At 36.9% G+C, this 20,064-nt stretch overlaps 2 protein-coding genes, 1 long non-coding RNA gene and 1 pseudogene across 3 annotated transcripts; 2 read left to right on the forward strand and 2 right to left on the reverse strand.

The window, feature by feature from the left end:
- Nucleotides 1-106: 106 nt before the first annotated feature.
- Nucleotides 107-1,700, reverse strand: LOC104704704 (small ribosomal subunit biogenesis GTPase RsgA 2, mitochondrial pseudogene; annotated as a pseudogene).
- A 288-nt stretch (nucleotides 1,701-1,988) lies between these two features.
- Nucleotides 1,989-3,355, forward strand: LOC147941487 (uncharacterized). Its single transcript, XR_015560928.1, has 6 exons — nucleotides 1,989-2,155; nucleotides 2,290-2,434; nucleotides 2,528-2,658; nucleotides 2,740-2,968; nucleotides 3,067-3,210; nucleotides 3,291-3,355. It is a non-coding gene; the product is annotated as an uncharacterized LOC147941487 (long non-coding RNA).
- Nucleotides 3,356-4,779: 1,424 nt separating this feature from the next.
- Nucleotides 4,780-6,944, reverse strand: LOC147941488 (uncharacterized). The gene is made up of 2 exons (XM_087458533.1): nucleotides 4,895-6,944; nucleotides 4,780-4,860 (listed from the first exon to the last, which is right to left on the reverse strand). Exons 1-2 carry the CDS (start codon nucleotides 6,917-6,919, stop codon nucleotides 4,780-4,782), a joined length of 2,106 nt encoding a protein of 701 aa, XP_087314659.1. The 5' UTR covers nucleotides 6,920-6,944.
- Nucleotides 6,945-14,383: 7,439 nt separating this feature from the next.
- LOC104704705 (uncharacterized) lies at nucleotides 14,384-18,836 on the forward strand. The gene is made up of 4 exons (XM_087458534.1): nucleotides 14,384-15,079; nucleotides 15,450-15,814; nucleotides 15,922-18,246; nucleotides 18,422-18,836. Exons 1-4 carry the CDS (start codon nucleotides 14,384-14,386, stop codon nucleotides 18,834-18,836), a joined length of 3,801 nt encoding a protein of 1,266 aa, XP_087314660.1.
- Nucleotides 18,837-20,064: the final 1,228 nt, after the last annotated feature.

Genomic DNA, 20,064 nt, shown 5'->3' on the forward strand with positions numbered 1-20,064 from the left:
AGAAAAGCTTACTCGATGTAGCTTACATCATCGGAGAGAATGGATACTTGAGAATGGTTGATCTCGGAAAAGCTCGGGTCTCGTATGTTAACCCTTTTGTTTATTCTTATGCGCCAAGTTTAGTGCAACTCAACCAAGGCCAAGAAGTCCTACTTATTACGCAAAAGCAAAGATCGCCATTATTAACCAGTCCAACAATCACAGAAGTTTGATTACGTAGGTTAAACGCAATCTCATCAAGTCCGAATTTAGTTTCAACACTGCAAATCAATGGTTCATAGTACCAACCACGCAATCTCATGTTCCAAGATTCTATTTCCTGTAAACAAGATCATGGCTCTAACTAATCAAGACCCTTAATTAATGCATCAAGCAAGTAGTCTAAAACTATGCAATTTTACTTTACCTCTTGAGTGACGAGTTCACATTTGTTCAAGGCAAGTGTGACTCGAATGCCAACGGATTCAGCTTCTACCAAGAACCTGGTAAGTGTAAATGGATCAATCTTAGGTTGATCGAGAGAGAAGAGAATGAGTAAGTGATCCACATTGGCCACAGGAGGATCCAAAGTCTCGGAGACTCGTTCAAACACATTATCAATCTTTGCTCTCCGATCAATCCAATCAACTTTCTCCACGTAAACTTTATCACCAACAAGAACCGTCCGCCCTATCTTCTTCAGCAAGTTTCTCACCACGCAAAGCAACTCAACGCCAACCTTATCATCTCCATCATTTCTCTTGACAGACTCATGTACATCTTGAACAATGACGCGCATGTAGTCAGCTTGAGCTGTGGCGACTGTACCGATGGCATGATCAGGACTTCCGACCTCAGTTTTGTCGTCTAATGAGACAACCGGAGCTAAGAAGGCTCTGAGAATAGTCTTGTTGCTCGGCTGGGGATTCTCTCGTCTCTCTGAGAGAAAATAAAAGCTGCAGCGGTGAATGGTCAAACAACAAAAGAAAGTGCTATTTTTTTTTTTTTCTGTCAACAAAGAAAGTGCTATTTATTGTAGGAAAACTGGAGACCGATTTTATAATTTTTGATTATTAATTTCCTTGTGTTGTTATTTGCTCTTTTTGAACGTCTTCTACTTAAAACCTAGTGTCGGTCGAGAAAAATAAGCGACTGAGTGTAAACAAATGTAGGTGTTTACAAATCGTAGGGCTGATGTTTTTCAGAATGAGATGAGTCTGTTAAGTCATGTGGTGTGTTAAGAGCCGTCGTTATTGTGCAACGAATAATTGTGATAGCGATGAGTTTAATCTAAAATAGTCTGTCTATATGGTAGATCGTTTAGTCGGTAGATTTTAAAGTGGATATTTTAAAATTAGATTGAATAGTATTTATTTTATTGAAAATAAAATATAATAATAATAACTATAGTTAAAAATTTCTCAATCCAAAACTAAAATGTATCAGAAAACAAAAAATGAAATCTAGCTTGTAATCTAATGATTTGGACTAGTATTGCAGTTGTTAAAGCCGTTAATGAACGTGTGTGAATTACAAACTTCTTAGAAAATATGGATTGTTGTCTTTGAATTTCATGAAGAATGACATTATGGTGTTGTAATATTTGAATGATCTTCATGTTCTTTCATCATCCACTTAAGCTATTTGTTCCTCCTCTTTTGGAGCTACTCTTTTGATCTGACTGTTAGATTATTTTTTTAAAATACAATATGCTACTTCATTCTCTTTGATCAAAACAAATATTCTAGTTCCATTTATAAATTCTTTAAACACGAAGAGCCGAAGAAAAATAGTTAGACCTTCTCCATCGGTAAACTCTTAGAGGAGTTTTAAGGGTTTTGAATAAAAATAAATAAATCAGAAGTAAAGAAAAAACTTAAGGGAGCCCCTTATATAGTATACCGAATTATGTTCTAAGAGACGCTACGTGTTTTAATCTTGTTGGTCGAACTAAATAATACAAAAGGAAAAAAAAATCCTCTAAACTCGATTTTTTTTCCTCTCTCTCTCTTTCTCTCGCGATTGAATACCCGAAACGACGAAGAAATTTGGAATCGAAGGATACTTGAATCAGAGGAAGAAGGGTTTGAATCGAAGGATCTGGAGATGATTAGCGAAGGCGATTGACTCGGCGGATTACTTTGGCGGAAGATATTGAATCAATTGGAATCATAAGGTAAGTTTCTCAGATTCTTAGTCAAATAAATCTTCTTGATGCCACAAACTCCAGATTCTTAATCAAATAAATCTTCTGTATTCTGTTTTGATTCTCTTTGGTCTTTGATTTGAGTGTTAATTTGTTCTCCAAAGGAGGTGTCTCTACAGATTCAATTGAATATGTAGAAGAAACAGGAATTTTCTGAGTACAGAGAGAGGCTTAACGAGACCTTGTCGTATCCTGAGCTCTCTAATGACCAAACTCTTGAAACCCTTATCAAGAAACAGCTCAATGAAGGTTTTTGTTTGTTGTTGTCGTGGATGTTTGCTATATATATACTCTTAATTCTACCTTTGCTGTTAATGTTTTTGTTTTCATGTTTCTTCACAGAGTGTAATGTGGTTATATTGGATCAGAGAGTAGCTGCGTTATCCAGTACAATTGAGAAGCTTAGGAGTGTATAAAAAAAGGATCAAGAATTGGCTAAATCAAGCAATGATGCATCTTATGGTGATTGGAAAGTATGTTTTTGTATAGCTTTTGTGATTATTTTCTTGAGTTACTTGAAACAGAATTGTCACAAAGTGTTTTCGTGGTTACAGTTGAAACATGATGATGAAGATTGCTGTGTTATGTATCGTGAAGGACTTAAAGGAAGCCCATTTCATACACTGCTCGTTGAAGGTTGCATTGATGGGACTATCTAAGACTGTAAGTTTTCTTCATTAAGAGTTTGGATCGCGATTAGTGTTTTATGATTAGGGTTCTTTGATTCCCGAGTATCAAGCCAACCAAGGATGTAGAGATCAACAACAAGACTGCATATTCTAGGTATCTATATCATTATTTGTGAGATCTTACTGTAGTTAAGTGAGATCTTACTGGTCTCACGTTCCTCTTATAGTTGTTGATTAAATGCCTCATTGCAGGGAAGCTAGCACTACCAGACTGATTAAAGTCAACCCATCAATTCAGAAGCAAAAACAGTAACGCTGCTGCTCCACAGGAAAAAACGAGGTCTTGCTCACACCCAATTTTTAAGGTCGACCTGTGCAAAAGCAGGGAACAAGAAGGTAATGCATCTTGATTCAGCGAGGTATATTTGTACGTCAGAAAACTAAACAAAACCGATGTGTTATGTGTTATGATGCAGAGATCTCAACAGCTCCAACTTTGCTTTCACCACAAAGTAGTAACCACATCTGCTAAAATTTTGAGGTAAATACCCTTTATCTAAATAGGTTTGATTTGTTCGACTTAGTCAAATCTGTTTTATAAACGCTTTTTTTGCAGAAACCTACAGCTTTGCTGATATAAGATTGGAATCACTCCAACTTAAGATCACACAAGGATCAAGAGATTCCAAGCTTATCTTGCGGAAGGTGGAATTCACGAGCTGCATCTGAAGCACTCTCTCGTGAATAAAGGGGTGGTACGATGGATAGATGGGTGATTGACTCGCTCAATCGGTGGGATAATCGACTCGCTCGATCAATGAACGAATGAAGGATGTTGAATCACTCAACAAACTTAATCCGCAGGATTCTGAAGCACTAAGTGAATCACTCACAAAGAACTAAAGAACAAAGCAATACAAAGACTCAAACTTTGTAAAGAAGAAAACGTTTCTATTACTTTAAAATGATCAAGGGTAATTTACAAATGAATGAACTATTGAGCATATATAGGCTCAACTACACGTTCTATTGTTCTAAAACAAGAAATAAATCGCAACAATTAATAAAAATATGATCTTTGGACCATTAAGTGTAGAATCAGTCCAGATAAGGCAAGAAGATGTGCCTTGTATCTCGTTAACTTGGGGAGGAAGTGGTGACATTTTGGAAGCTTCTTGGTCACTTGTGGTAACTCAAATATGCACAAGAACAGAATAGGAAGTAGTCGTTGTGCATTGATGGCAGTCGGGTCTAATAAGGACAAGTAATAATAGGATTGGATCCGCCTAATCCAATGGCTATTATTGCTTGTGAATATCCTCCAAATATTCTCTGGTGGTTGTAGAGGTACTCCTGGTTTCCATATGTAGCTTTGGGACACGTGCAAGTGAAGGTAAATGAAAGTTTCCTTATCTGGCTTCAAGTAGATCAATGGACATGATTCAAAGGGTGGTTTGGACTTGGGTCTTCTCTTGGGTTGTTCTCCATGGGCTGGGGACTTGTGGTGAATCAAATAGCTGGGTGGGATTCCTCTAGGGCTGGTCCAAGTGTCAAAAGGCCGAAACTCTTCATAGCTTGCAATGATGTCTGATTCATCTGCGAGTAGTTCAGCATGTCTGTCAGCGAGTAGTTCAGCAGGTCCAGCGAGTAGTCCAACAAGTACTTCAGCTATGACTTCTTGTGTCATCTTTGAATCAGATGAATGGTAAGTGATTCCTTGATGACTTGGTGTTGCCTCATTAAAAACCTTTCTAGGTAAACCCAGTGGGAAAAAGCCTAGACAAGGGAAAAAGAGTGCAATAGTCATATCCCAACAATGAGATAATTTGAATTGCTGATGCTTGATCCCTCTTGAACCAGTGGACTCCTTAGGGTTAATTTGATGATGAATAATTAACCCTTCTCTTTGTGCTTGATTGAACTCCATTTGGGAAAAGATTCTCCAAGATGCTCTTTGTGGATCGGTTAGTTCGTCATGCTCCCGGTTTTGTTTAGTTCTAATGTCCGCATCATACCCTCTCCCTTGAAAAAGTTTCGTCCTTGAAACTATACAATCTGCACCAAGAGAAAGCAAGTTAGCTTTCATTCGATTTTGGGATTTTAGGGTCTTACCTCGGTATGGTTTTGGTTTTGGTTGTGGTGCATCAAGTTGCTCTCCTTTGAGCAAGAAAGATAGGATCACGCCTCGGTTTTGATCCGGTATCATGGTTGATGGTGTAGCGTCCTTAGCTCCTCCTTGGATCTGAGCTTGAGCTTTGAGATCCGGTGGTTCCTCTTTAAATAAGCAAGATTCTGGGACTCTTCTAGTGTCCTTAAGGAATGGTGTGACCACCAATGGTGCTGATTTACCCCGGTTTTGATTTGGAATATTCATGGGTCTCTTCATCTCCGATAAATTGCCTTTATGATCCTCTCTTGTACCTGCAATGTTGTTGACACTTTTGGCGAAGAACAAGTGCATTATTATAGCCATGGGGTCAATACAAACATGTAAAATATTTTTGATTTGAACCATTTCTTTTCTACAAAGTATAGCACTAAGTATATCACAAAGTGAATCAACTATTCGATATGTATTAATAAAAGAAACTGGTTCAATAGGTATATTTAAAGAACCTATATTTTTCTCACACTCAATAGGTTTTAATAAGTTTATAATCACATCATTCAAATTATTAGAAATAAATTGAAATAATGGATTACTTTCTTGACATAGTTCATCGATGAGTGTATCATTCAAAATCAATAAGGTTGGTTGATTTAATGTCTGATCTGGTGGTTCTTCTTGCAGCAAGATGTCGGTGTTAATCTCATCTTCTCTAGTGGCTTGTAAACACGTTTTTAACTCTTGGTTTGGTTGCATGTTATCACGCCCTGCTAACCTTTCCGTTTGCTCCACATTTAAGATCCTTTTGGATGTAGTCTCTTGCTTGCCATTATACATGTCTTTGCTACCTGTATCTTGCTTGACACTTATGGATAAAATCAAGTGAATTATACTTGAAGTTGAATTATTTAAAACAAAGTGTTTGAAGCTACGATCAATTGTTAAATTATTCCAATATCGAACAAGATCATATATTTTATTTACTAGAGTACCATGTAGAGTGTTTGACATAAATTCTGCCCCAATGAGAGTGATCTTCGAAGCGGGATCAGATTTTGTTGAACATGGTTGTGCCTTCACACATGCTTTAGGAGTTTCTTGCTTATACACCTTATTTCGGCAAAATTGTGTAGATGTTGTTTCCAAAAGTTCTGCCTCAAGACTTGTGTCAACATCATCTACCTTTGAAGTTAATACATTGTAGTCTACCTCTTTAGTTCTGTCATCCATGCTATGAAATTGACCTGCATCAATAACCTTTGGCAAAGGCAAGCGCATTAATCTAGAATTGGGAATTTCTAAACTTGATGTTGACAAACTGTCATTTGAACTAGATGCATTCGGTTTCAACTCTAGAAATGTGACATCTTCTACTTGTCTTTCAGGACATGTTGCAGCAAAATGACCTCTCTTATGACATCTATAACATGTCGATTCATTTGACTTTGAAGAATTAGAGGACTTACCTTTCTCAGGTTTGTCTTGCGGTTCTAGAGAAGGTGTGGGATCCGGTTTTCCTTTTGCACCTGTACATTTCTCATATATTTTGGATGAAAGCAAGTGCATCACGTGGTCAAGTTGTCGATAAAAATTAAGCTCAATATTCGTGCCACTTACTTTGGCGGAATTTTGATCCGCGTTTTGGTTGGAACTAACACGTTGATGTGTAGTTTTCTCTCGGCTTGGTTCCTTTGAATGGTAAGTGATTTTACTAGGATGGGACAGCATTTGAGGTGCATATCTATCCCTCATAAGCAACTTTAGTTGTCCCCACGTTCTGAGTGACCTTCGTCTAACTTTTTCTTCTTGGTTCCACCAAAGACTTGCGCTTCCCATGAGTTGTTCAAGACAGTATTCGAGCTTTTCTTCTTTGGGAATGGCATAGTACTTAAAGTACATGTCCATGTTATGTTCCCATTGTGGATAATCTCTTTTGTGTCCTGCAAACTCAAAACTCTCAGGTCCAAAATATTTATAACCATTGTTTAGAGATAACATGAAATTTGTCTTGTAGGTCTGGTTGGGATTAGTTAGCAATGGGTCTTTGCTAGTGCCATGTTTGAGCTTGCCTCCTCTTTGCTTATTGGCCCTTGCGTCTCTCTCAGCTAGGGGATCACGTCTACCATTTGGAAGTGGTTTATGCTGAATTGTTCCTCCTTGAGTCTCTTCCTGTACTACCTGTGAATTTGTGCGAAAGTACTTGTCTCTCGGTTTTACTTGATGTGAGGCTCTAGGCACTTGGTGTGACAAGATGTGATGGTCGGACTTCTGTTCTCTCCTGTTAAGACATTGACAATGGTAGTCCTTCGTTGTTCCTCTATCATACTCCATGTCTTCTCTCTTCTTGAAGTAATTATCATTTCCTGAAAAAGACATAATTGGGGTCAGTGGAGATTTTGAACCATGTCTATAAAAATCATCTTTAAATTTGATCCATGGTTTAGAATAGCCTTTATTGGTGTTGTATGAGTCGGGTGGTTCTGGGTCTGGTGCTTCACGATCTGGTTCATCCCTTGCATCAGAAGCTGAACTACCATCTCGTTGCCACAAGATAGCTTCATAGTTTTCTTCCTCATCCGACGTGACTTGATAGGGCTCTTCTACTTCGATTTCTTTATCTGAATAAAACTCAATAGACTCCATGTTTGCTCTGGTGTTCGTGATAGAAGAATCTTGCACAAGCAAATGAAAGATGTATCAAAAGTAAATCAACAAATAAGGAATAAGAGACAAAATAGAAATAATTTTTGTTTTTTTTATGAAACTGAAGCAAATAAACAAGAACAAATCAAGAAGCAACAATTTTTTCTGGTTATAGATTTTATAAAAATTAAATAACAAAAATGGAAAAAGTTATAGGTTGAAGAGATACAACCTTGGGGATAGGAGCTTTTGAAGCTCTGATACCAGATGATATAAGATTGTAAACACTACAACTTAAGATCACACAAGGATCAAGAGATTCCAAGCTTATCTTGCGGAAGGTGGAATTCACGAGCTGGCTCTGAAGCACTCTCTCGTGAATCAAGGGGTGGTACGATGGATAGATGGGTGATTGACTCGCTCAATCGGTGGGATAATCGACTCGCTCGATCAATGAACGAACGAAGGATGTTGAATCACTCAACAAACTTAATCCGCAGGATTCTGAAGCACTAAGTGAATCACTCACAAAGAACTAAAGAACAAAGCAATACAAAGACTCAAACTTTGTAAAGAAGAAAATGTTTCTATTACTTTAAAATGATCAAGGGTAATTTACAAATAAATGAACTATTGAGCATATATAGGCTCAACTACACGTTCTAGTGTTCTAAAACAAGAAAGAAATTGCAACAATTAATGAAAATATGATCGTTGGACCATTAAGTGTAGAATCAGTCCAGATATGGCAAGAAGATGTGCCTTGTATCTCGTTAACTTGGGGAGGAAGTGGTGACGTTTTGGAAGCTTCTTGTTCACTTGTGGTAACTCAAATATGCACAAGAACATAATAGGAAGTAGTCGTTGTGCATTGATGGCAGTCGGGTCTAATAAGGGCAAGTAATAATAGGATTGAATCCGCCTAATCCAATGGCTATTATTGCTTGTGAATATCCTCCAAATTTTCTCTGGTGGTTGTAGAGGTACTCCTGGTTTCCATATGTAGCTTTGGGACACGTCCAAGTGAAGGTAAATGAAAGTTTCCTTTATCTGGCTTCAAGTAGATCAATGGACATGATTCAAAGGGTGGTTTGGACTTGGGTCTTCTCTTGGGTTGTTCTCCATGGGCTGGGGACTTGTAGTGAATCAAATAGCTGTGTGGGATTCCTCTAGGGCTGGTCCAAGTGTCAAAAGGCCGAAACTCTTCATAGCTTGCAATTATATATGATTCATATGCGAGTAGTTCAGCATGTCTGTCAGCGAGTAGTTCAGCAGGTCCAGCGAGTAGTCCAACAAGTACTTCAGCTATGACTTCTTGTGTCATCTTTGAATCAGATGAATGGTAAGTGATTCCTTGATGACTTGGTGTTGCCTCATTAAAAACCTTTCTAGGTAAACCCAGTGGGAAAAACCCTAGACAAGGGAAAAAGAGTGCAACAGTCATATCCCAACAATGAGATAATTTGACTTGCTGATGCTTGATCCCTCTTGAACCATTGGACTCCTTAGGGTTAATTTGATGATGAATAATTAACTTTTCTTTTTGTGTTTGATCAGAACTCCGTTTGGGAAAAGATTCTCTAAGATGCTCTTTGCGGACCGGTTTGTTGTGTGGACCGGTTAGTTCGTCATGCTCCTGGTTTGGTTTAGTTCTGATGTCCGCATCATTTGCAAATCAGTATTACAATTAATCATTTTCCCCATTTTTGAATTGCACTTCTATTGTAATATGTATTATGTTTTGTATGTTTTATAATTAATTAAATGCAATATTTTCCTATTTTTATAAAATCTTAAATGTTTACACATTTATACTACTTCCATTCTATTTGAAATTTCTAAATTAAAAAAAAACAATATTTTCAAAAATTAAGAGACCCAAAATTAGAACCTACCATTGGAGGAGAAAATTTTAACTAAGAGATTATGGGTTCTTATATTCAAAACAATACACAATTAATTCATAAAAAAAATCAAACAGTATTTAACAACCCCTTATAAGAGACTACCGATAATCTTGCCCTTAAATACCTTTCGTCGTTCAAGATTTCCAAGAAATCCAAAAAAAAAGGGAATTTTATCTAAAGCTTAAGGTACAAATAGGTTATTTTATAAAAAAAAACCTAATTTTTTCTCTCGATTAAACCTTCTTGAAATTAGCATTCCTTGTTGGGCTTGGTATAATCCTTCTTTGTGAGGTTTTCGTTTTGGTATGTCTTTGTTATGGATTTCTCCTTCGATCTTTGTAGTAGTTTTGTTTTCCAGTTATTAGTTTCCCTTACATAGGGCTTTAGACTCTGGGGATATCTTGTTCTTCCGCCAGCTTTAGACTCCGGGAATATTATGTTTTTCCGCCGGCTTATGTTATAATCCTAAGTTGTAATGGTTCAATAATAAAATTCTAGATGACAAAAAAAAAATCTAAAGCTTAAGGTGACTCACGGCCATGTAACGTTACATATGGGATTATGATAAGCCATAAGGTATCTAATCAACAAATGGGTTTACTTAAAAAAAAAAAACTAAGGCTAAAAATAAGAAATAAATATGAACAGTCAAAAATGGCTACCACATAACTTGTCAACATCACGTTGCTTAATGATTATTAAAAGAAATGAAGAAAAAAGAGAGATATAAAAAGTGAATGAAACGATCGCTTTCGGGTCGCCATTTTTAGATTTCATAAATAAGAAATTAACAAGTCTTGTTTTCATTATGGTGGGTTGTTTAAGTCAAACCTCACGAAATATTTTGCTTTGTCTTACTTTTTATTTTTAATTGGATTAAACGACTTTTATCTTTTATCTTTTTTTTTTTTAAGTTTGTTTAAGTGTCATCTTGTGTTTCCTCTTGTTTCGTTTACTCTGAATGTTATATCAAAAAATTTTTACTATCTATTTGCATTTGTGTAAAGAACTAATTGTCATATTCCTATAAATTATATATTAATTGGTCGCATGTCATAAAAAAAGCCAATACTTTTACAACATAAACAAAATAAAATGTTCACGAGATAAGATCGTGATTGATAGATTCTTTATGTGACTTATTTACTTTTTTTTAACAAAAGCAGTTATCTCCTATATATTAATAAAAAAACACTTTTGAAAAAAAAAATTGATATGTCAATGTTATATAATTCAGGACAATTTTTATTAAATAACCTTTAAAACATCAACTTATTTACAATTCTCTGTCATTGTATTTATTAAAAAAAAATTGATATATTGAGTTTATCGTCTCCCATCATTCTCGAAAAAAATAAAAAAATATAGTTTAAATATTAACAATTGAGCCTCGGTAAAACAATTGAAAACCCAATAAGTTACTTATATTAAACCTATCCTAACTGGATTTAGTTTTCATTTCTGTGATAAAATCCATTTTAAAATATCCAAATATAAATACAAACCCAATTGATATTAAAAATTGTATACTCATAAAAAAAAACCAAATAACAATATGAGTATACATCAAATAAATTAAATAACAAAGATAAAAAAACAAAATATGATTTATATAAACATGATCCCGCGCGAGGCACGGATCCTCTACCTAGTATACATATAAGCCTTGTTTTCAAAATCTCTGCTTTAGCTCCGATTACGCTATGTAAAATCGCTAGGCCCACCTTTTCAACCTTAATTAATGATTAATCTCTGTCTAGCATCGATTATCCGATTATGCTTGTCTAATTTGATTATAACCTATCTAACCTGGTTACTTTCCACTTTATTTTGTGTATATTGATTTCTTTTGGAGCCAAATATAAATCAAATATATATATGTTTTGTTATTTAGACATTTGAATTAAAATTTTATGATTTTTACAATAACTAATATACAAATTTTTAATAAAAGTCATAACTTTTTCTTTAAAATGACGTGTGTATGTGTTTACCATAATTTTAAAAATAGTATTATAGTTTATATTTTATGTGATATTTTTTATTTTAACATAAACATAATTGTACATATATTTAGTACTAGTTTTTATTATTATTAATTTAATAAAATAACCTTAAAACTAGTCCTCAATTAATTTCCATTTAATATTTGATTTTTTCGTTAGGCGCTAGGCCCATCCCGATCGCCCGACTAGCGTCTAACAATTTCTAAAACATGGCATATAAGTATGACCAAACCAAAATTTCAAAATAAAAATCGTATAAAGGGTTCCACCGTGCTTTAAGTTCTGAAATTGTCAAGCCTCAAATCCCTTTTTTCTATGATTCATTTACTTTGGAGTGTAATTATTCTAATTCCAACTGTGGAACAAAAAAGTGTTGTAAACTGCGAAAAAGTTATAAGAAAAATAAAAAAAAGAACTCATCATCTTGGCTCTCGCTAATTATGTTTTGGAAGTTGTAAGAAGCTGGTCAATTATGCAGATGCTTAATTTTTGGAAGGTAAATGGAAAAAAAATCATGTAAAGATAAATAATTATAAATGTAGTATATTGTCCAAAATAAACAAAATAGTTGAACTAGGAATAGTGTTATCATCACCAATTTCAAATATCTGTTATAAGTTAAAACTGTTGAAACAATTAGTTCTCTCTTAATAGTATCAAAACAAAGCTTAAGCATGCTATTTTAATATATACTTTTTTCTTCAATTAATAGCATCAGTGATTCCTTTAAAGCAAAAAACATATAACGAAATTTCGATATATGGAAAATATCACTTAGCTATATGTGCAAAATATCATGTTATATCTTTTCAACAACAGGAATTAAGTGAGCTTGATTTCAGATGGTAAGAAAATAACAATATAGCAAACATCATTTAGGGCATCTCTACTGCAGATGCTAATCAAGTGATCTATATATAGTTTTTTGAAGACATTTATAAATTATTTATAGGCATGCTACTGCTATTAAATATTTTTAATTTTAATTTATAAAATAAATTTTAAAACCAATATTTTATGCCGAACAAAAATTCCTAAAATATCTCCTTAATCAATCAATAATTAATTACAATATCTCATTAAATATTTGTTTTGTAAAATTCCTAAATATTTCCTAAAATATCTCCTTACTTCATTAGAATATTTAATGCTAACAATAAAAATGTATATGCAAATCCCAAATTAATATTTATGTCAATACGTGTTTGTCCGTTTTATCTGCAAAAAAAAAGGAAAAATAAAAAGAATTATCATATTTCATAACTTATTTCTGAATCATATATAAACAATTCTAAAATTAAGATATTTTGAAGATAATGTATACTTGATTAGCAAGATTTTTGGTACTGTATGTTTTTGCATTTTTCGTTATTTGGATTTTGAAAAACGTGCATGTTGTACTTAAGCAAAGAAGAAAATTTTTGTTTAGATATCTAGCGGGATGGATTTGGGTATTAATATAAATTGAAAATTATTTCATTGACTGTTAGTAAATCATCAATTCATTATTTTGTTAATACCATCGACATTTGAATATTAGGCATATCTAATTAAGTTTATTAAATTACAATTATGTAAAATAAACAAACAATACTACGGTATATCACATGTTATATTCTGAATTTAACAATTTAAACCGGTAAACCTAAATTTTTAAACCAGTAAACATAAATAATATATAGATATAAGGGATATATATTTAAAATTTACAAAACATTAGTCATATATATAGTTAATCTTATATTTTTATTTTACTTTTAAAAATATAGTCCCACGGTGTACCGCGGGTTAAAATCTAGTTTGGTAAAAAATATATATAATAATGAAAGAGAAGAAGAAAAAGAAGAAAATCGCTCCTTAAGTTGCTTAGACAATAAACATTTCTCCTAAAAAACAAATAAATTTTATTTTTTTAATGGTTACTATTAATAAAAAATAATATATATATATATGATTAAAATAATAATTTTGTTTTTAAAGAAATGTTACAGCGGTTCCCACGATAAAGAAGAACATTTTTTCTCTCTCCTCTCGAGAATGACCAAAAACCTTAACCTAGATCTGCCGCCGCCATAGTCCATCTCTCCGATGACTGAGGCTCCGCCTCCCCTTCCTCCTCCAGTCCCACCAGACCCTAACTCTCTACCCTCAGTCCCCCCCACCTCTCAGGCGATTTCTTCCCAACCAGTCGTCCATGGGCTCCCTAAACTGTTTTCTACTGCTTCGCTGAGTCTGACGAATGTCTCCCCCCTCTTCCCTCGGCTTCTTCGTCATCTCCAGTTACTCCCTCTGAGAATGGTGTTCTCGGAGCGGCTCCTACCTCCTCGACGAGGGATACCTACTCTACTGCTCTCTCTTCCTCTTTGTCAAAATTGGATAATGGGAAGAGTTCGGTTCCGACCTCGGGTTTCAATTGGGCTAGTAGCCTTAACCTAAACGGGAAGATCCCAGTTTCTTTGGTCCCAGTTTCTCTTTCCCCTGAAGGTCGCCCCAGGGTCAAAGTACCGAACGCAGTGTTCGAACGAGGGGCGAAACTTCATAGTGATTACATAGTGGGCATCTTCTATGGCAACCCTCCGTCCTATGGAAAAATTTGGGGTGTACTAAATTTCTTATGGGGTAAGGATAAAAGGGTCACCATCCATAAGCTGACCAATAATGCTTTCCTCTTCCACATTTCTTCTCCAACTCTTAGGAGGAAAGTCCTGCAATAAGAGCTCTGGTGTGTTGGGGATTCCCCTTTTTTCGTTACGGCTTAGAAGGCGGAATTTAGTTTCAACCCTCCCTCCCTCGAAAAGGCACCTGTATGGGCTTCCATCCACGGAATTCCCTTTGATTTTATCACCCCTGAAGGTCTTAGTATCATCTGCCAACCCCTGGGGCGTGCAGTAAATCATAAATTTTTCATGAGCATCAATTCGGCTGAAGTGAAGATAGTAGTCGATCTTACAAAGCCGCTTCCAAAATCCCTAGAGCTTGAGCGGGAAAATGGTCAAGTTTTGGTACTGCAAGTGTCCTACCCCTGGCTACCGCCCTTGTCTCTTCTCTGCAACACAATTGGTCATAAAGAGGCCCTCTTCCCGGACGCTCCCCCTCCTGATAAGACAGCTCCTAAGGGGAAAAAAGTGGATAACCCACCCATCCCTCCAAAGAAGGGTTTTTCTCTGGTCTCAAAGCAAATCTGGAAACCGGTTTCCACTGTTATCCCCCCTTCCTCTGCTACTCAGGATAGTCTGAATACTCTCCCCATTGATTCCTCTGAGAAGGTTACTGCTCAAAGTGATCCGGGTTCGGATCCCTCCCCTCTCCTCAATCCTCCTTCGACCATATCTGATCCTGTGACTGCCTCGACCATCCCCGAATCTCACCAAGTAATCTCTTATCCTGACCCGAAAAGCTCTCCAACCCCAGAGGATGCTGCTCCACCTTTCGTTCCTGCCACCCATACCGTTCATGTTTCCACTGTTGCAATGCTAGCTCATCGTCCCCCTCCCATCTCAAACTCGTTCGCCGTTCTTCAGGAGGAAGACACTACAATCGTTTTGATAGACAAGTCCCCTCCTCCTAATCTAGTTGGCTCTTCCCCCTCCTCTTCTGACTCGGTAAAACGAAAGAAGAAAAAGAGAAAGAGAACTCTCCAAAATTCACCTTCTCAAGGTGGTGTTCTCTCCATTCAAGGAGGGAATTGCCACTCCCACTAATCTGTATATATGTTAGACACCTTTTTTGGAACGTGCGGGGTCTTAATGACTCATCCAAGCATAGGCCTCTCCAAAATTGGCTTAGATTAAAATCAGTCTCTTTTGGAGCGTTATTGGAGACGCATGTTAGTGAAGCAAGCAAGAACCATGTTTTGTCTACATTGGACCTGAGTGGTCTCTTTTGTCTAATTACCAATATTCAGATTTGGGGAAGATTTGGATCATATATAAGGCTCCTACTAGAGCTCATTTTGTATATGTTGACCTTCAGTCCATTACCTGTGAGATTACTCTGGAAGATGGTACTGAGTTTATATATACGGCGGTTTACGCGGCTAATGAAGAAGAAGAAAGAAGACACCTTTGGACCTCTCTCCGTGACACAGAAGCTGCCTTTGGCTTATCATCCAGACCTTGGCTAATTAATGGGGACTTCAATGAAATTTTTACCCCTGCTGAAACCTCAAACGTGAATATTGTGAGCTCTACAAGGGGTATGCGGCTATTCGGTGCTTGTCTAGCTGATTTGGGTGTTTTTGACCTCCCGTCTAGAGGTCATCTCTATACTTGGACTAATAAGCGGTCTTCAGATCCTATTGGGAAGAAGTTGGACCGGTGTTTGGTAAATGGCTGTTGGTTATTAAAGTTCCCTACAAGTCACTGTACCTTTGAAGCTCCAGAATTCTCTGACCACGCCCATGCCATATCAAGCTGGTCTCTAAACCTCCAAATTTTGGTAATAGGGCTTTTCGGTTCTTTAACCTCCTTACTCGTCAGCCTCTATTTCTTGATACGGTGAAAAAAGCATGGGACGAGGTAGATATCCAAATCCGTTTGCTCAAGGACTTTTGTTTCAAGCTGAGGAGGATTAAAGGTCCTCTAAAAGCTCTGATGAAGGATAACTATAGTGACATTGAAAAGAGAGTGCATGAGGCTTACTCAGAACTTTGCCATTTCCAAATCCTGGCTCTGAATGATCCTTCTCCTCTGAATGTCCAGAACGAGCTCTCGGCTAAGGATAAATGGTCTCGTCTCTGTTTGGCTGAAGAGAGCTTCTTCAGCCAACGATCGCGTCTTCGGTGGATAGGAGAAGGAGACTCCAATACCACTTTTTTCCACAGTGTGACAATGGCAAGGAACGCATGCAACGCCGTAAAGGTCCTTCTGAAACCTGATGGATCCCTTACCTCTTCGCTTCAGGAGGTGCACGAGATAGCAGTGGACTATTTTTCTAAAGCCCTAACCACAATAAGAGGTCAATTCTGCCCAGCGCTGCCTGAATTTCTGGATGCTCTTCTCCTTCCTGTGTGTTCGAATGCCCAACAAGCCTTCTTGTCTTCCCCTTTCTCGGCTGAGGACATCAAAGCTTATCTGTTTAAAATGCCCCTGAACAGATCCCCAGGTCCAGATGGTTTTCCTGCAGAGTTTTTCAAAGCTACCTGGCCTATAATTGGCCATGACTTAACCCTCTACGTGCTCCAATTTTTCCAAGACAGTTTCATGCCCAAAGCTTTAAATGCAACATCCCTTATCCTAATTCCTAAAAGAGTTGGTGCCGTTGATTTGAAGGAATTCAGACCAATAGCCTGTCTTAATACAGTGTACAAGATCATCTCCAGGCCGCTTACTGACAAGCTCAAGATGTTGATGCCTGCTCTTATCCTCCCTAACCAGACCGCGTTCGTCAAGGATAAATTACTTCTTGAGAATGCCTTACTTGCCTCAGAGGTCATAAAGGGCTACCACTCCATCGGCAATACGGCAAGGATCACTCTCAAAGTGGAAATCTCAAAGGCATTCGATTCAGTTAGATGGGACTTCCTACTAAGCACCTTGCAGGCACATAACATCTTGTCCTCTTTTATGAACTGGATTAGAGCATGTGTATGCTCTCCTGCCTTCATGATTAGTTTGAATGGGGTTACTACTGGCTATTTTAAAGGTAAAACTGGTTTGTGCCAAGATGACCCTCTCTCCCCGATCCTGTTTGTTGTGGTAATGAACGTCCTATCTGCAATGCTGAATAAGGCAGCGGAAAATGGTCATTTTCAGTATCACCCGGGCTGTGAGGACGTAAAGCTTACCCACCTTTTTTTTGCTGATGATTTGCTGATATTCCTAGAGGGATCTATGGATTCCTTACGTGGAGTTATGACTATCCTTGAAACTTTTGAGAAGTTGTCGGGACTTGGAATGAATATTGACAAAACATCGATGTTCTGTTCAGAATTGAGTGATGATACTCTTGATCAGATTTCCTCTACTTTTAATCTCACACCCTCTCCCTTGCCAATTAGATATTTGGGTCTCCCTCTTTGCTCCAGGAAGCTTTCGGTCAAAGACTGTGATCCGCTGCTCTCCAAAATCCGTATGAAAATGAACTCCTGGACCCACATGTTTTTGAGCTTGGATGGCAGGTTAATTCTCCTCTCCACTGTTATCTCGGGGATCATCAATTTCTGGACATCTGCGTTCTTTCTGCCTAAACAAGTTATCAAGAAAATCAACAGTCTTTGTAGTTCCTTCCTTTGGCATGGTAAGATTCATGTCTCAACGGGTGCCAAAGTGTCTTGGTTTGATATTTGCTTTCCCAAAGTGGAAGGTGGGCTTGGTTTGAGGCAGATTGAAAGCTTGAATGAGGCATGTGCTATGAAACTCATCTGGATGTTGTACTTTAAGGCAGGATCTATCTGGGTGGCTTGGATCAGGAGCAGGTATCTCTCTACTTCTCCGCTTTGGGCTCTAAATGAAAAGAACAATGCCTACTCCTGGAACTTCAGAAAACTCCTAAAGCTTCGCCCAAAAGCCCTCAAATTCCTCAATATAAAAATTGGTAATGGGGATACAACCTTATTCTGGTGGGATCCATGGACTCCATTTGGACCCCTCTACCATTACCTGACCTCAGATGGCCCTTCACGCTTAGGGATCCCTCTGTTCGCATCTGTATCAGATCTTGCAAATGGGGAGGGATGGACTTTACCGCATGCCAGATCAGAGAGACAAGTCCTCCTTCTCTCTTATATTTCCTCTATATCATTGTCCTCAGCGATTGACTCTCCTACATGGTCTATTGATGGGGGTCCCTCACAAGTCATTCTCCTCCAAAGCTGTGTGGAATTCTCTTAGACCTACAAAGCCAGCAGTCCCTTGGGCACCCTTAGTTTGACACAAAGGAGCTATCCCTCGACACACTACGAAGGTTTGGCTTACTATCCTTAACCGTAATCCAACCTTTGATAGGCTTTTCTCTTGGGGTTTAGATGTCGAGCAGGTTTGTATCCTTTGCGGTTTGGCAAACGAGTCGAGAGATCATCTCTACTTTGAATGTGTCTTCTCTGCGGAAGTATGGCGATTGATAACACATAAACTGCACTTCTCTTCCGTTCCACGGCAATGGGATCAAGTTTTGGCTTGGCTCCCTCATGCCTCTAACTCAAAGTTTCAAAAACTAGCTCTTCTTCAAGGATGGCAAAGTGCAATTTATGAGATTTGGAGAGAGCGTAACAGACGCTATCATGATGGATTTACTCTACCTCCGGACAGGGTGGTAGCTTCTGTATTGTCCACGGTGAGAAACAAATGCACGACAATGCATCAGCTGGGTCTGAAAAGTGGTCAACCTCTTCTTCTTTGTTGGTCTGGTGGGGGTAGATGATACCTTCCCATCCTTTTCTCTTCTTAGTTCTTAGTATGTACCGGAATTGGTCCCTCTTCCCATCCTCTTTTGTATTGGTTCTTCTTGCTTCACTGTAATTTTTTAAATTAATGAAAGCTCTTTAACAAAAAAAAAACGAAATGTTACAGCGGGACTTGGTCTTAACTACTTATTGTAGTCTATGTCCTAGCTACATATAACTAAATATTAATATACTCAACATATCATGTTACAATCTTTTTCAACATGTATTTTGCGAATTTGATTTTCGGATGGCAAGAAGATAAAATACTAGCAAACATCAATTAACTACTTGTTGCAGCCCATGTCATAGCTTCATGTAAATAAATTGTAATATGTAAAATATCATGTGATATTTTTTAAAACATGTATTAAGTGAGTTTGATTTTGGATGGCAAGAAGATAACAAAGCTAACAAAATCACTTAGTTGCATGTCATAATTTTTTTTGTATTGCTATGTTTATTCCAATTCTACCTTGGTTACAATAGAAATGGTATATTTCTTAACGTAGCGGTAAGATACTTACATCCACTAATTTTTTAGAAATACTGTAAGTGTAAGTCAGTAAGTGCATTGTATTATGATTATTTTCATTCCATTTTTTTTTATTGAATACTATTCGATGGTCAACAACAAAAAAACGACTAATTAATATTAATTCTTTCAATTTCTTTTCAAAAGATACTTCTTTCTTTGACACCTATTATTTAAAAAAAAAAAGAATTTAGACTATATATAGTGAAATTTTTACCAAAAAAAAAATTAATATTTGCCCCCTACTTAACTTTTTTACCAAAAAAAAAGAAAAAAAATATTTGCCCCCTAACAAAGAAGGCAATGACATGCGACTTTTATAGGGAATTCATGGTCACCACTACGAACCACCAGTTGGAAGATAGGCCCACGTCAGACGGATACAAAGGGATATGATACGATTGGCATGTGCATTCAGATTTCAGACACACTACAGATCTCCATCGTCTGTATGCTTTTTTTTCCCCCATCCTTGAGTCTTTTTTTTTTTTTTTTCTAAATTTTACAATGTCAATATATATTCATTTCATTAAACTTGAGAACTAGTTGGATATCAAAATAAATCTAAATCCCTAAAGAAGAAAAAGAAAGGGGATGAAACTTGACAAGAATGTGCTATCTAATTACTCTTCATATTGGAAGAGAATTGTGCCATTACTCAGAGATGTCAA

This window comes from Camelina sativa, chromosome 7 (assembly GCF_030686135.1).
Source record: "Camelina sativa cultivar CO46 ecotype springtype chromosome 7, ASM3068613v1".
NCBI classification, from domain to species: domain Eukaryota; kingdom Viridiplantae; phylum Streptophyta; class Magnoliopsida; order Brassicales; family Brassicaceae; genus Camelina; species Camelina sativa.